Source organism: Microcebus murinus, chromosome 19 (genome assembly GCF_040939455.1).
Source record: "Microcebus murinus isolate Inina chromosome 19, M.murinus_Inina_mat1.0, whole genome shotgun sequence".
In the NCBI taxonomy this organism is placed as follows: domain Eukaryota; kingdom Metazoa; phylum Chordata; class Mammalia; order Primates; family Cheirogaleidae; genus Microcebus; species Microcebus murinus.
Window position 1 is genome coordinate 48,428,367 of NC_134122.1, and position 17,418 is coordinate 48,445,784.

General features: G+C 38.4%; 1 protein-coding gene across 1 annotated transcript in view; it reads left to right on the forward strand.

Moving 5' to 3' along the window:
- Positions 1-17,418, forward strand: part of WDR64 (WD repeat domain 64) — a 121,033-nt gene continuing 103,615 nt past the window's right edge. Inside the window, exons 1-4 of the mRNA XM_012751342.3 lie at positions 1-343; positions 5,770-5,900; positions 11,633-11,735; positions 15,231-15,334. Of these exons, the coding sequence (XP_012606796.2) occupies positions 199-343; positions 5,770-5,900; positions 11,633-11,735; positions 15,231-15,334 (483 nt within the window). The 5' untranslated portion in view covers positions 1-198. The remainder of the gene's footprint in view (positions 344-5,769; positions 5,901-11,632; positions 11,736-15,230; positions 15,335-17,418) is intronic.

A 17,418-nucleotide genomic window follows, 5' to 3' on the forward strand; every position in this document is an offset into this window, starting at 1 on the left:
AAGTCAGCTTTCCCACCTGCTAAAATCCTAGTGGAAACTCTTCTTCCCACCCACAGTATGGGATTTTAAGATCAAAGGAATGAGTCCTAGGGCAAAAATTGAGACAGCAGGGACGCATTGTAACAACTGGAAGGTTTTCCAAATTGGCAAGTTTGCAGTATTATTTCTGTACAGAAGTAAAAGATTACCTATTTCCCAATGGATGACAAGGAGGACATGCATCTTGCTGCTGCACTTCAGGCTAGCAATTTCCAAATGGCCTTGAAAGGGTTTGAAAAATTGGTTGAACAAACAGCAGCCCAGAAAAGAGATGAAAGAGCAGGCTTATTTATCCCAAAAGAAGGTAAGATCAGTGATTTCAGGGCAGTCCAGTTCAGTCTGTTGGTTAAAACTGGGATATGTTTTAAGCCAGCAGAGAGAAGTAACAAAGCTTAGTAGCAAAGGCTACTGAATGGGGGGGCCTTAAATAGCTAAGTGGACTAGAGGAAGCTTTTTTTTCTACTTCTCTGAACCTAAATTGTCTGGATGGTTAAATTAGGGGATTGGACTAAATGACATCTTAGGGTTCTCCTGTAGGCTCTGCCATTTGATGTCTCACTGGTTGACCTGGGACTCTCAGTAGGACGCAGTGACCATCGGTAAGCCATGTGTGCCACTCTGCCATCTCCGTACCTGAGGGTATCGTGAGACCATAGGACTTTCATAAGCAATGCAGTTGCCTGACTCACTGTAATTCCCCACTGTCTTGGCCACTCCCCGGCAGGAATGATTTGGGGGATGTCAAGGGAAGGGGAATATACTACACAGTGGTCTGCTAGGCATATTAGCAGCAGAACTTAAAAGTATACCACCATGGCCACAGTTCAAGCAAGTGAAGTGTGCAGCTTCAAGGCATTGAGGGCAGCAATAAAGAGTAGGCCAAAGAGCAGAGTAAAAGACTAACAGAACGAATCCCAGGGCTGTCATAAAAGGAGCAGGGCCCATATAACTGCTAAAGGGATAGCATGGCCAGCCACTCCATGTGCCAGGCTGTATAGTCATATGTAAGTGAAAATCCTGACTTTGGGTCCTCAAATCCAAACCGGCATTATTTAAATAGTATCCAGTAATTTATAAATCATTGTAATAAATATAATTATGCTCATTTTAATTGGGAAAAATGGGAGGTGCAGATAAATCGTTTACCTGAGTCACTCAACTTCTAAGTGTTAAAGCTAAGACATGAACCTTTTAGATATGCTCTTCAGAAGATTGTGAACTTGGCTGGGCTTTCTAAACTATTCACCAAAGCCTTCATTTTTCCCTAGTCAGTTTATTTCATCTCTCTCTGTAGTTGGTTTTCCAAACTCTTGCCACTTTTCCTGAATTCTCTGCAGGATCTCTGCTTCTCTCGGTCAAGCTTTCTGCATCATAAGAAAAAGCAAGGTCGGAAGACAAGAATTCTCTCAAGCTCCCTTTTCTCCACTTCCAAATCATCTAAAGCAGCACGTGTCCTTGCTGTCTCGCCTCCCCTTCGAGGCTATTACTTTGCTGCAGCTTCAAAATCTCCTTTTCCACTGGATTTTCCCTCTCAATCTAAAAATACACTCAAACCTCATGACCCTGGCTTTCTCTTTCCTTTAAGCTACCACCGTGTGGCTCTCCTTTGCTTCGCCACTAAACTTCTCCACCGCATGACCGCTTAATTTTCAGTCTACTCGTTTGGCTTCGCTTGTCACTTTGCTGAAAACGCTCTGACCAAGGTGTTTGATAACCTAATAAGATTGCCAAATTCAATAAATTGTTATCATTTTCCAGCCCGCTTGGCCCATTTCACTGCATTAACAGTGTTAGCTGCCTCTGTTTCCAGAAGCTTCCTTCTCCTCCGTTTCTTATTTTTCTTTTCCCCTTTCTCATTCTTTCTTTGCCCCCTTTTCTCCTTGCCTACTGCGCTCTCTCACAGCATTACTGCCTACCTGGTCTCTTAAACTAGATGTCTTGCTACAGGTTGAGCATCCCTAATATGAAAATTTGAAATCCAAGATGCTACAAAATCCAAAACTTTTCGAGTATCATGTGAGATAGTGACACCTTTGCTTTCCTATGGTCTAATGCACACAAACTTTGTTTCATGCACAGAATTATTAGAAATATTGCATAAAATTACCTTCCGGTATATATAATGCATATATAAAACATAAATAAGTAAATTTATTGTTTAGACTTGGGTCCCATCCCCAACATATCTCATTATGTACAGAACATGCAAATATTCCAAAATCCAAAAATCTTGGATACACGAAACACTTCTGGTCCCAAGAATTTCGGAGAAGGGATACTCATCCTGTATGAGCTTTGACTATGTCATGCTGTCTCTCTCTCAGGTTAATAATACCACAGCCTCTTACTATAGTGGACTTCTTGCCAAGAGTTATTCCTTTCTCTATACTTCTGCCAAGAGTTTTTCCTTTTAAACAAATTTTTGATCTGCCATATTCCTGGTTTATTAGTGCACCTCTGAAATCCATATATGTTAACTTGGCACGTAAGGCCATTCACAGTTTGCCTCAACCTACCTCTCCACCTCAGCTCCTGGAATTTCCCTTCATGCACCTTCTGCCCTGCCATGAACTTTTCAGCATTTCCAACCATGTCATCCTCTTAACAACTGTGATTTTACACATATCAATCCTCCAGTGCAGAGTGCCTTTCCTCCTTTTTGTGTGCCGGTAAACTTCTGCTCATGTTCTAAGAACCAAATTATTATTATTATTATCATTATTATTTTTGAGACAGAGTTTCACTCTGTTGCCTGAGCTAGAGTGCCACGGCGTCAGCCTCGCTCACAGCAATCTCAAACTCCTGGGCTCAAGTGATCCTTCTGCCTCAGCCTCCTGAGTAGCTGGGACAACAGGCACGCGCCACCATGCCTGGCTAATTTTTTTCTATTTTTAGTTGTTTGGCTAATTTCTTTCTATTTATAGTAGAGACGGGGTCTCGATCTTGCTCAGGCTGGTCTCGAACTCCCGAGCGCAAGCAGTCTTCCCACCTCAGCCTCCCAAAGTGCTAGGATTACAGGCGTGAGCCACCACGCCCGGCTAAGAACCAAATTAAATATTACCTCTTTGTAAAAACTTCCAAAGTTTCCCCAAGCAAAGCCAATCTCAGTACTGTTTATGCTATTGGGTTTTTTTGTTTTTGTTTTGTTTTGTTTTTTGAAACAGAGTCTCACTCTGTCACCTGGGCTAGAGTGCAGTGATGTCATCATAGCTCACTGAAACCTCAAACTCCTGGGCTCAAGCGATCCTCCTGCCTCAGCCTCCTGAGTAGCTGGGACTACAGGTGTGTGCCACCACACCTGGCTAATTTTTCTATTTTTTGTAGAGATGGAGTCTCGTTCTTGTTCAGGCTGCTCTCAAACTCCTGACCTCAAGCAATCCTCCTGCCTCAGGTTCTCAACGTGCTAGGATGACAGACATGAGCCACTGCACCCTGCGAGTTAATGCTATTGTCAATGCACTTTATTGCCATCACAGGGAATTTACCTGCTGCATTGAACCTGCTGGAATTGATATATGTGTGTGCATTCCTGCCCCTTTCCCTCTGCCTTGGACCTGTGAGTGGCTTGAAGGCTTTGGAAACCTAGGCCTGTTGCAGGGGCTGGTGTCCACGAGGTGCTCTTTAAATGTGTGCTAAATGTGCAAATTAACCTTGCTCTCATTAAGAAACTTGCAATCGCAAAGCTACAATGAAAATTTCCTTCCCCAATAGTTTTTAAGATTTGATGCAAACTAAGTACTACTAGACAAATTCTGTTCTGTGACAGAGTGGTCTGAAGGATTGAAGAGAAGAGAGATATGATCTTAACTTTTTACCAGGCTGCTAATACTGTCTGGCATAAATTTATGTTTCTTAATAAATATTGGAAAATAATGTCTACCTCTCACTAGAGGCAAGGAACTAAGAACTAGGAGCTAAGAACTAGAGAGAATATTTTTAACAGAACAAGGTCTGCCTTAAAAATTATATCAAGTAGACTGCAGGAATTAGTCCAAGCAATACTGCTCTTAAATCTCGTCGATGACCTGGTCGAATTAAAATCATCCCTGGACAAGAAAGTCTCATTATCCTCATCTAGTGACATTTACAATGAACCATATATCTTGTACTAGTTGCTGTGAATTTAAAACTATTTAGATGTCTCATACAAATTTCAAACTTAATATGACCAAAATGGAATGCTTTCTTTTCCCCAAGAATCATAGTCCTTGTTTAGTTGCTCTTGTTTGGATAAATCCAGTAGACATCCCTTCTCCAAGGGGGATAATTCTGAGACCCCCCCAGTGGATACCTGAAATCACAGATAGTACTGAACCCGACTGCCATCAGTTGGGACACATTTCTGTTCATGTAACCCACACATTTAAAGCTTTTTCCATCTTAACTAATCAATCACTTATCATACACTGTGGCTGTAACTTTTGCAATTTGAGATGCAACAGCAAAATTAGCATGAATTTCTTTTTCCTTCTTCACAATTTCACAGGTAGAAGATTTGTTCTTACCACAGACCTTAGCAACCTCAGCATTTGATTTTTTTTCTTTCCTTATTAAATTGAGAACTTCCCTCTTTTCACTCCAAAGAAGCACCTCACTGCTAGCTACTCTTCGGCATATCTAAATTGCCAATATCAGTACTCTTGTGTTTTGGGTCTTGTAAAGTAAAACAAGAGTTCCTTGAACACAAGCACTACAATGCTGTGACAGTTGATCTGATAACTGAAACAGCTGCTAAGTGCCTAATAGGCGGGCATCGTGTGCAGTGTGGATATGCTGGACACAGGGAGGAATTCCATCTTGGGCAGGATGGGGTGTGATGGCGCGTGATGTAGTCATGCTATTCAGAACAGGGTGCAATTTAAAACTTAAGATTTATTTCTGGAATTTTCCATTTAATATTATCTGACCATAGTTGACCATGGGTAACCAAAACATTGGTAAGTGAAATCACAGATAAAGGGAAACTACTGTAGGTCCAACATTTTCTGAGTTTTGAAACCAGAATTCTAGACTGGAGTTTCTTAACCTTGGCACTATTGAATTTTAGGCTGAATAATTCTTTGTTCTGTATATAAATTGGAGGGGCAGGGATGTAGTGGGGGCTGTCCTGGGCATTATAGGATGTTCAGCAGCATCCCTGGCCTCTACCCACTAGATGCCAGTAGCACACCCAGCCCTAGTTGGAACAATTACAAATGTGTCCAATTGCCAGGCCTGGTGGCTCACACCTGTAATCCCAGCACTTTGTGGGGCTGAGGCAGGAGGATGGCTATGAATTCGAGACCCAGCCAGGGCAACATAGCAAGACCCTGTCTCTATAAAGGAAAAAAAAAAAAGAATTGCTTTTTGGGAACTTCTACCTTCCACTCAAGATGAAATCTAGTAGATATTCCAATTGGTGAAATTTTTTACAATAGAAAAAAAAAGTAATTCGTTTTCTTATCTTTGTATTTCTGGAAAAAAACTCTTAAAATAGCTTAAACAAAAGTTATGGAGAAGGTACAAAACACCAAAGTAAAATATTTTCTTCTGATTTAGTAATAAATCAGTAATAACTAGGCCAAAGGCCTAGTTATATTTCCAAAGACAAGATCTTTCAAATGCAAATAAATCTGGTTTTTATACATTGAAATAAGAACGTAGAAAGTTAGGAAATAAAAAAGGCAGCTGCAATACAAAAGATAGTCCTTGAAATTTGATGAAAATATACCTGTACTTTTTCCAATGCAGATGCAATTGATTATGAGAAGTTTTATGCATCAGTACAGGAACTCTTTGGTCCAGAAGTGAAGAATCAAGATGTGAAATGCTTTTACAGGAAACTCTGCAACAACCCTCATGCATCCATGGACTGGTGTGAGGTAGTCTTTTTCATGTTTATAGTGGGAAATCCAGGTATCATGTCTTAGTTCAGAATAAATAATTAAAACAAAGTGTTACTCCCACAGGAGTTAAATCCACAATATGAATGTGGCATGTTTCAATGCCTACACCCATTAAGACGTAGCTACTGCCTACAATTGAAAGTGCGTAAACCAGATAACTGTTTAATTGTATTATTAATGAGTAACTCTTAAACACTTTTAGATAAAGCTGACAATTGGAAGAACTACTAGTGCTATTAACAACCACCAAGATTTTAATGGCCTCATTGCATTCTAGATTCCATTCACAAGAGCTACAATTGGGAGAAAATATCAAGGGATAAATCTATTAAGGAATGTATAAGACCATGAAACTTTACTGAAAGAGTAAAATAAGATCAGGAAAATAATTCAGAGGCTCAGTTTGTAAAGATAGTATACAAGTCATATACAAGTCTAATAGAAAAACTCAGGACCAGGCTCTGGGACACTGTATGTATATGAAGAGTCACTTGAGGTTTGAGAAAATGGGGCAGGAAGGTTTTTCTCTTATTGTTCTGTCATTATTCTCACCAACTACTTGTGCCAATGTTCCTAAGAGGCATTTCTATTTTAAGCCATGTGAGTTAACCTTTTTGGACTTCAGATCCATCATCTGTAAAATGGAAATTCAATGCTGGAAGACTAACTTCATTTCAGTATAGATTACTTGCTTTTTTTTTTTTTTAATCAGCCAATATCAATCTTCTCAGGTAATAAGAACCAGATTTATTATTTTCAATTCAGACACAGTCATACACATCTGATTCCAAATATAAATCTCTTTGTTGTAGCAATGCCACAAAAGGTTGCACTTTCTAAATTTTTAGATGCAAAGGCACTTGGAGAATTCATTTCATAGAATAATGAAATCTTAGAACTCAACTAAAACATCATGGAAGTCTGCCCCTTCAATTTATAATGAGAAAAATTAGATGTAAAGAGATCCAAAGAAATATGATTGCCTTAAGTTTACAAAGTTAATTACTGGAAGAGTCTGATGTAGGCACTGTCTACTTTTCCTACCAAGCCATGTTGATCTGTGCTTCCATTGGAAAACTCACAAACACATTGTTTTTTAGGAGCACACTACAAATTAATTCAAAGAAGAGGCATACCACACCATATGGATGCCTATAATTATATTCCCCCTCACAAGTGAATTTAAAGTGAATTATTATAAATCTAAAATTATATCTGCTAAATTCTAAAATGTGAAAAGAACGTTCCAGGGTGGGTTAAAAAATAAGTTGCATACAGGTTTTTATTTCTTCTATCTGTTTTTTTATTTTCTCTACATGTTCTACAATGAACATATGTTCCTTATGTAATCAGGGGGAAAAGGTAGTTAAAAATAAATCAATGAAAGCATGGAGAACGCCTTTTAAATAGCATAGTTAAAATAATATGAATACTCTAATAGAAAATACTCAAATCTTGTCAAAAATACAGTTACTGGACTGAAATTTAAAATGTTTTTTTTTTTTAAGTTTTACATATCTTTGTTTTATTTTTATTTATTTTATTTTTTTTAGCATATTATGGAGGTACAAGTGTTAAGGTTACTTATATTGCCCATGGCCCCTCTCCCCCTGGAATTTAAAATGTTGAAAGAGAAATTTGAGATCCCTGTGGCTACAGCCTGTCACAGGAAAAATGAGTATTTTCTGCTCTTCAACATCATTATTTATTTGATACATTTCCTTTCAAAATGTAAAACTTTTGCTGTCTCTTCTGAAGGAGTTTATCTGGTATATCTTAAATTTTTCCTCAATAAATTTTACTTAAAGTCCTTTAAATGGCCTATAAAAAAGAAATTTTAGTAATTTGGTGTTTTTAGTATCCTTTGGAAGTTATTTTTCATAAACTTTATAATTTTGTGTTATTACAAGTGAAAATAGCAAAATTTATCACATCCATAAGAGCCGACGTACACACAATGCCATCTATCTACGCAGAGATGTGACAATCAAATGTATGTATGATAAACTACATGGCTGATGCATTGTCTTAGCAAAGGTGCTTGGTGAACGGTTTTTAAGCTAGCAAGAAGGACACTCGAATTCTGTTTCCTATATTGTCTCTGGAAAAATTAGAAATTATAATTACTCAAATATTGACATTGATTAAGCTCCTATCTGGCACTTGGTGCAATATAAGAACTTTCCAGTCTTCCTAATTACTAAGCAATCTAATCATGCACTTCCTCATTTACTCCTTACAATAGGCCATAAGGTGGTGTTATTACTGATTATCCTCATTTTATAATACAGATGGGAAAAACTCAAGCATGGAGAAATTAAGGAACTTGCTTGAGGTCATGTGACTAGCAGAGAGTAGAACCAGGATTTGGATCCATGTCCAAGTCCTAAAGCACCTACTACTAATCTCTCATAGGGCATTGCTCCTGGGTTTCTTCTCATATTATATATGTTCTTAGACACTTAGATGCATGATCATTATGTCCACAAAAATTACACAGAGATTAAAAATCAAGTTAAATGACTGTAAACTGTTCTTTGAGTATGGCTATCATAGACATATAAGACATAATTTCAAATTACATGTCAGCACATATGGTGTAGAGTTCTCCCACCCCTGAGAAACACTGGAATTCATTAATATAGAAACAATCATCATTGTCATTGTCATCTCACATTATTATCTGAAAATTATTTTTCCACACTATTGTCTTGGGCTAAATTGGCTGCTAACATTGATCATCAATTTTTCATTTATTTGGCACAAGTAGTTTCAATTGTATTGAGTCATGTTTATAAAATGAGGCAGAATTCTAAAGGTGCTCCCCCCAAGATTCCCGTCTCCTGGTTATTCATTCAAACACTAATCTAGGGACTGCTGTGAAGGAGCTTTGTAGATGGAATTAAGGTACTAATCAGTTGACCTTAATATGGGGAAATTATTCTAGATTATCCGGGAAGGTCCAGTGTAATCACACCAGTCTTTAAAAGAGTCAGGGACCAACGTACTATTAATAAAACCGAATAAAGATCTCTAGGAGAAAAAGGCAGCCCCAGTTGACAGCCAGCAAGGTAATGGACCTCAGGCCAGCAACCTGAATGAGCTTGGAAGCAGATTGTTTCCCCAAAATCCCCAATAAAGAATACATCTCCACTGATACATTGATTTTAGAAAAATGAGATCCACTACAGGTCTGTGAGGTAGTAAACAGGCATTGGTCACTATGTTTGGGCAGCAATAGAAAACGAATTCAGAGAGGCAAGTGTCAAAGTTCGCAAACAGTGTGTCTACTGTTACAATCAACAGAAAACAAAATTTAGCTATAAGTAGATTTCAAACTGAACAGCACTGTAAGGAGGGCAATGCTTGGGCAAGGATGCTGAAGAAGGATTATTCTATTATCTATAACTGACTGTGGAAGGTTTATTGTATTTTGTTTTAAGATAAAAGAGATATGAACGTGTCTGAATGCTAAAAGGGGAAGTCAGTAGAAAGGGAGAGGTTGAAGATACTGGGAAAAGAAAAAGGAGAAAAATGGAAGAAATGAAAGGGACTAGGATGCCAAGGATAGATGGAAGGATTAGTATTGGAAAGGAGAAATGCATCCGCCTTTAAAAGGGAATGAGAAAAGACAGGATGAATCCAAGACCAGGCCGGTGTATAGGTAGGGTGGCAAGAAGCTGGGGATGCTTTTGTTTGGTGGCTTCTACTATCATCTGAAGGTGAGGTCAGCTGCTGAGAGTGACCAGGCAGCAGAGTCAAATGTTGGATGAGCTTGGACACTTGACATTGTTTCCATGGATAGTGAAAGAGATAACCTAAGGAAGCACGCATGGGTGATGGCTGGGTGGCACTGAAGCCCCAGGAAGTTGGAGCTCAAGAATAGTTAGTGGCCCCATGCACGGGCTGGGAGATTTTCTCTGTGCTGATCAGCCACAGTAGCATGGGTGCAAGGAATGCAGCAGTTGGAGCCACACAGTGGTGGAGTTTCTTGCCTGGCCGAAGCACTGGCGTGAAGGGAGAGAGGACTTGGAAATATATGACTGAGGTGAGAGACCACTGATTGATTCTAAACTGAGTAAGGAAAGAAGCAGAAGCTGTAGGGAAATGATGGGTTAGAGGGACAGGAGACTGAATTTCCTTCTTCGTTCTGATTGGCAGTGGAAGTCATACAACTTTCCTTGCAAAGTTTCTTACACCATCAATTTATCACAGTGCTCACTTGAGTAGCCTTTCCTATCAGAAAAAAACAGTTCCATCTTCAAGTGCACTGATGGTTTTAAATTACTACCTGTAAACAGAGTCTAATTTTCTCATTTAGTGGCTGGGGTCTGGCTATAATTTATAAAATATTTTCCTCTCTCCCATGAGGCCCTCTCAATCTAAGCTTTCTAATGAAAATAATAGCTAATGTTTTTTAAAATTACTATGTGCCAGGCACGGCACAAAAATGCTTTATGTGCATCGTGTCATTTAAACCTCATTAAAACAAAACAAACGAAACAAAACTCAGAGAAGTTTGTCCTTTTATTCTACTGATGAGGTGGTTGAGTATGTAAAGGAAGAAGTGGTAACATTTGTGAAGCAACCGATGAAAGGACATGTTAAAACATAATATTAAGCCACCACCTAGCATCAAAATAAGTAAATCCTATTAAGACAAATTGACAAAGGAAGTCAAATTTTCACATTTTGTGGCTGTGGTCTGGACTTAATTTATGATTCATTTTTCCTCCCTCCCATGAGGCTGATTTTTTTGTTTATTTTTAATTGGGTTGGTTACCAGTTCCTTTAAACTCAAAAGTGTGGTCTTTCCCGAGAAGCTTGTTAGAAATGCAGATTCTCAGAGCCCTGCCCAGACCTAAATCATAGCGGCAGAATCTGCGCTTTAACAGGATTCCTGGGCAGTTCGTATATTTCAAAAGCTGAACTCTGCAGTTCGTTTTGTTCATTCAACTCCATGAAAAATACTGACATATTAACTATGGAGAGATTTAATTATAAGAATTTTATTAATTAAAAAGAAATTTGTAAATAGTTCATTCTTTTTTTATTCTCACATTAATTTATAAGAGTTTTATGTCTGTTTATTAATAAGACAATTGAAGAACAGCTGCCAAATTTCTCAGAGTTACCAAATTTGACAATATCTTCACAGATAAAGAGTTCTTTTCTTCTTTGGGATATTCTCTCATGGTAATTTATTCTCATACAATGCCTAGAGAGTAGGATTTGGAACAGTTAAATAAAGAAACTGTATATAGTCTCTTAAATTCTGAAACTCTCCCTAACAGGGATGGATAATCTGGCCCTGAAAGATTTGTGGAAAATGGGTAAGATAGTCATTTGTGAGTGGCCAAATTCAGTGTCAAGCTTCTTAGCTAGGGGCCAGTATGATGAAGACTGATTTGATTTCCAAATCGGTGCCAGCTCCTAGTAGATCTATCGGTCTAAGCAAGGACACCAGCCTGACACATCACGTCTCCTATTAGAAAGAAAACTCAGTGCTCAGAAATCATGCACCGTCAGTATACAGTTTGTTGAATACATTAAACTGATTTTGGTATTGGGAGCCCCCTGATATTTATAAAGCAAGATGTTGGCTGTGAATCCAAATTAGACTTTCAATTCAGCTGACACAAAAGCTGTTACTTTACAGCCAATGCTGAGATATTGTTTACCTTTATATGTGTTGTTTGGGATTTTAGATCTTTGGATACTTCTCCTCTGAAGATGATTACCTTGCTTCCCAGATGGATGAAGAAAATTTGATTTTCCTTGTGTCTAGAAAACAGCGGGTTGTAATTTCAGGTGACATTTTCATTTTCCTTTCCAAATTAGTATGGGTTTTAATATTTTTCTCAAGAATAAATATTAGGAATATAATTTTCCATAGAATCACTTTTTATTTTATTTACTTGATCAATATTTTATTTATTTATTTATTTCAGAATTTTACGGGGGTACAAACACTTTGGTTACATATATTGCCTTGGCACCATCTGAATCAGAGCTACAAGTGTGCCCATCCCACAGAAAGTGTGCACTGCACCCATTAGGTGTGAATATACCTGTCCCTTCCATTCCCCTCCCATCTGCCCAACACCCAATGAATGTTATTGCTATATGTGCACATAAGTGTTGATCAGTTAATATCAATTTGCTGGTGAGTACATGTAGTGCTTGTTTTTCCATTCTTGGGATACTACACTTAGTAGAATGGGCTCCAGTTCCACCCAGGATAACACAAGAGGTATTAGTTCACCATTGTTTTTTTTTTTTTTTTTTTTTTTGAGACAGAGTCTCGCTTTGTTGCCCTGGCTAGAGTGAGTGCCGTGGCGTCAGCCTAGCTCACAGCAACCTCAAACTCCTGGGCTCAAGCAATCCTGCTGCTTCAGCCTCCCGAGTAGCTGGGACTACAGGCATGCGCCACCATGCCTGGCTAATTTTTTGTATATATATTAGTTGGCCAATTAATTTCTTTCTATTTATAGTAGAGATGGGGTCTCGCTCTTGCTCAGGCTGGTTTCGAACTCCTGACCTCGAGCAATCCGCCCACCTCGGCCTCCCAGAGTGCTAGGATTACAGGCGTGAGCCACCGCGCCTGGCCTCACCATTGTTTTTTATGGCTTAATAGTACTCCATGGTATACATACACCACATTTTCTTAATCCACTAATGTATTCATGGGCACTTGGGTTGTTTCCACATCTTTGCAATTGTGAATTGTGCTGCTATAAACATTCTAGTGCAGGTGTCTTTATTACAGAATGTCTTTTTTTCCTTTGGGTAAATACCGCATAGTGGGATTGCTAGAAGTCCTTGCCAAAGCAATCAGAAAGGGAAGGAAATCAAGGGTATCCAAATGGGGCAAAAAAAGTCAAACTATCATTCCTTGCTCAATAATTTATAACTGGAAGGGGGGCATGTGACAGTTTCATATGCAGTATCAGAAGAATCTCTACTATAGTTGAAATTAAAATATTATCATTGCTTTCAAGGACACTAAATAGGGCATGTGAGCAGAAAAAAAAATCACATTTTCCTAAAAAGGCTCAGACCTCCAGTTGAACCTCTCTACAATGGTATCTCAATAATGCATGTTCCAGTACCAACTGGAATCATGCTTCTTTTAAAACATTCTTAAAATTGAGTTTTCAAGTTTTCACTAAATAGGACTCTTCCCCATATGCTAATCTACCCTTGACTGTCTTAACAAAGCCTAACCCTACATCTCTAAAACTGTGAGTTGGGGCCATTTGTGGAGGGTATTGCCTCAATTTAGGAAGTCTTCAGTTTATGTGTGTTATTTTTCACATTTGAGCCTGGGACCTGGGAATTCCCATTCCTTTCCATTGGTGGCACTTTGGGATTTTCTTCCCTCCTCAGTGTGAGAAGTTCAGGAAGAAAAAAGACAAACCCTCACACCTACTCCTGTCCTCCCGCATTTCATCCCGTATTCTGACATGAAATGTGTAGTGTAGGTCGAATCTAGCGTCCCTGAAAAAAGCACCTGGACTTCAGTGCTTCCTGAACCAAGCTCGCCTTCATCCTTGACACTTCCTTAGCCTAAACGTAGGCCTCAGCGGAGCCTCGCCTCTGGCCTTGGGAACAGATGAATAAATGTTTTATTCATCAAAGAACAGACACAAAAGGGCTGTTCCTGCTGCCACTATGCTAAGCTGAGGAAGGGCCAGTGAGCAGGCCAGACGTGATGCTGGCCCCCTAGGTTAGAACTTTGAAAGCATCTTTCTAGATGGCAGTTGGGTTCTATAGTTCATTTATCACTCAACAAATATAAGGGGGCCAGGTACCTTTCTAAGTGCTGCAGATACAGCCGTGAACAAATAGGCACAGATCCCTGACATTGTGGAGTTTACATTCCAATGGGGAGAGACAGACAACGTAAAAAAGTCAGTCAAACAGACATTATGTCAGATAGTAATATGAGCTATAGAAAAATAAAATAGAATAAGCAGATTGTGGAGAAAAATAAAGCAGGAACGTGGGAAGGAGCAGTTGGTTTGGGGATGGGAATGTAGTGTTAAATAGGATGGTCCCCGGGAAGTCCCTCTGAGAACTGAAAATGACCTGAGGGAATTGAGAGAGAGCAAACCTGCCTTTCAAGCAGGGGAGAGAGAGCTAGAAGACCAAGTTGAGAGGCAGGAGTGGCCACACCGGTAAGGGGCCTTGTGGGCCCTGCTGAAGATTTCTGAGTGGGACAGAAAACTACAAAAGGGCTCCTAGCAACACGATGTGAGCTATACTTTAAATTTTCATTCCGGCTTCTGAGTTCAAAATAGTCTATAGTGAAAGAAGCGGAAGCAGAGAGAATCCTGGTGGCTTGAAATAGGACAGCATTTCTCAATCTTTTTTTCATTAGCAACTACTAAGGAGACTTTTTAGACATTTTTTTTTCCTATTCGCCTCCCCATCCTACCCTGCTCCATGACATATTAAGACTTCAGATATTAATTATTAAGTGTATCTGATTATGTATTATATGTATGCCTGTGCTTTATACACAAAAAGAGTAGGACTTATTCATGTCCCACCCAAGAACTAATTCGCACCCCCTGGGCAACAGTGTCTTTCCTGTTGAGATGTAGGGATGCCAGTGGTCATCCTGGAGTATGAGGTCTGTTCACTTGCCGTTCGTTCCTCTCTAAGAGTTTACAGTTATAAAAATTAACACCCTGGGAAGACACCCAGTATATATGGCTTTATCATTCAGTATATAGGCACAGAAACATGAAAGTGTCTAGTAAACATTTTGTTTTGCTTTTTTTTTCAAAATTCACAAAGTTAAAAAAAGCTTTAATAACAATATTAAAGTAGTTTCATTCTTTTATACTGGAAAGCCTGAGATAGTATTAGGTGTTTATTACGTGTAAACTACAATGGTAACAGTTCAAAGAGAGGATTCCTAAGAGATGTGAAAAATCTCAAAATAGAAAAGATTCCAAAAAATGTTCAGGAAACTCATTCTCTGTGAAATGTGCACACGTACTTGTTCATGTGCTAGGATGGGTGGGTGTATATATGTTACATTTTCTCTGGGAATCCATGTGCCACATTTAGTTGGAAAGCTCTATATATTCAAATTAATACCTCTGGGGATAATTTAAAGCAATGGTTGTTGGTTTTTATGGTTTTAGTTTACTTTAATTTTTAAGTAACTTGGGGCTTCCTAGCAAAAAGTTGGTTATTTTCTTTCTTTCTTTCTTTCTTTTTTAAACAAATCAAGCAAATGATTTTTAGGGTCTTTACTGCTGGAAGTTGAAATGAATATTATGCCATTGACAGGTAGTAGAAGACGGGATGTAATTAAGTGCATTGTCAAGATTCCTCAATTGGATTTACTATTAACAGCTACTCAGAGAGGAACAATAACTGTCTTTAATAGCCAGGTAAAATGAAAGCTTGGGTTCCTCCCTCCCTCCCCTCTCCTCTCTTTCTCCCTCCTTCCCTCCCTCCCTCCCTCCCTCCCTCCCTTCCTTCTTTCCTTTCTCTCTTTTGTTTGTCTATACATTATGTACATGTATCAGGTACAGCAGAAACCACAAACCATATTTCAGAGTTATTCCAAAACATAAAGCCAAATATTTAGCAACAAAGAGATCGATGGGCCTTGGGGCAATTTTTGAGATTGGTAACTGCATTTGGCATTGTTCCTCGGGGTGTTATATTGAACCATGTGGCAATGACACAATTAAAGAACGATCCTAGATAATTTCTCAGATAAAATCAGAAATACATCAGATATCGATCACATAGCAGAAAGAAAAAAAAATCAGAAATACTCACAAGCCAGGTGATTTTATCATCACCCTATTAAGTAATAAAAGGTCCCATCAAAAACCTTGGACTTAGAGTAAAAAAAAAGGCTCAAATTCTAGCTCCTCTATTTAAGTAGCTATGGCATTAAATAGGGAACTTAATGAGCCATTTATATCTTTTCACCTTTCTTTTTTCACTTCTGTAAAATGAGGACAATAGAACAAGTCTCCGTCCTCTCTCCCTCAGAGGATTGTAGTGAATGAAGGTCAAATGAGATAATGAATGCAGGAACACTTTATGAACAATAAATGCCTATATACATGTAAGGCTTTGTTACCAATGTCATTTCTTTCTAAATTTGTAAGTTTTGGACTTTCATGTTCAAAATACAAGAGATTGCAACAAAATATATGATGATACACCCTACATAACATTTCACCTTGAAAATAAAAGGGGACTGTTTGGTGTTAAATATAAAAAAAAATCTAATTATTAGTTCCATTTCCAACTAGAGGCAAGCTTTGCACAAGTAAAATATATTTGAAATAATTACCATGTGATTAAAATTTCCATACACTGTTTAGCTCTTCAGTAATCTCCAGCTCAGGGCATCTTTTAGAAGTTGAAGTTACAGGTAGCCAGATTCTGCCAGAGGAGAGGGCTCTGGGCCCCTAGGTGGTGCAGTGGGGCCTTTGGAGCGGGCATGTGGAGTCTGGATTTGGCCAATCGCTCACACTTAGAGCTGTGCATGTTCTATAATATCTCCATGCCCTGGCTCCTCATCCAGAATTGTAGAATTTCCCTCCCAAGGTAGTTGTGCTATTTAATGCTCATAAAGTGCTTACATGGTTGGAAGAACTCATAGATGGGAACAATTGCTATTGTGAACACATGATGTGAAAACAAATATGAACTTGCCTCATTTAAATATAAAAACCTTCTCGATCTTTTTTTTTTTCCTGTCTGTACATTTTTTCCCTTCTCATTGTTTTACTTTTATTTCCTCAAAAACAGAATGAAGATGGTATCTAAAAAATAATGTGAGGAGGAAAAAGATGATCTGCATAATGAAATAGTGTAGGATTATGTAAAATAAGTGAGGCTACACTTTCATATTTTCAGAGATGCTTCACACATGTGCACATACACATGCACAAACCCATGCACATGCGCACACACAAAAGCATGTATACTCGCAAACACGCACACACTCATATCTGTTTCTAATAAGATAATGCAATTGGAGAGAAAACATTGTTAAATATTACTTATTTTAAGATTTGATACATCACAAATAAATAGCATTTTATTGTTGCATGCCTTACAAATAAGATGACACATTATGTGAGAAAAGTAGGTTGGAAGTGTAGGTTACAGAAGTAATTTACTAAAAGGTAGCCACTAGTAACACAAAATATAATAGATTAATCCATAACTTAGGCTCTATCTGAAGTAGAATAAATATAGTTAAGGATTTTCTTGGTGACATAAACTGTGAATGTTATTAATAAAAAAAAAAGCTCCTGCAAAAGCTAGATATTAAAAATTCAGAATATATCTAAGGATTATGAAACTTTTAAAGAAGGTAAGAGGACTTTAAACAGGTGACTTCCAAAATAGATGGATGTAGAGAAATAGAAGAGGAAACCACAGGTGGTGTGTTCTGTTGCTCAACAATTTCCTTAATAGCATTTTATTTTTCCCATCTAGAAAT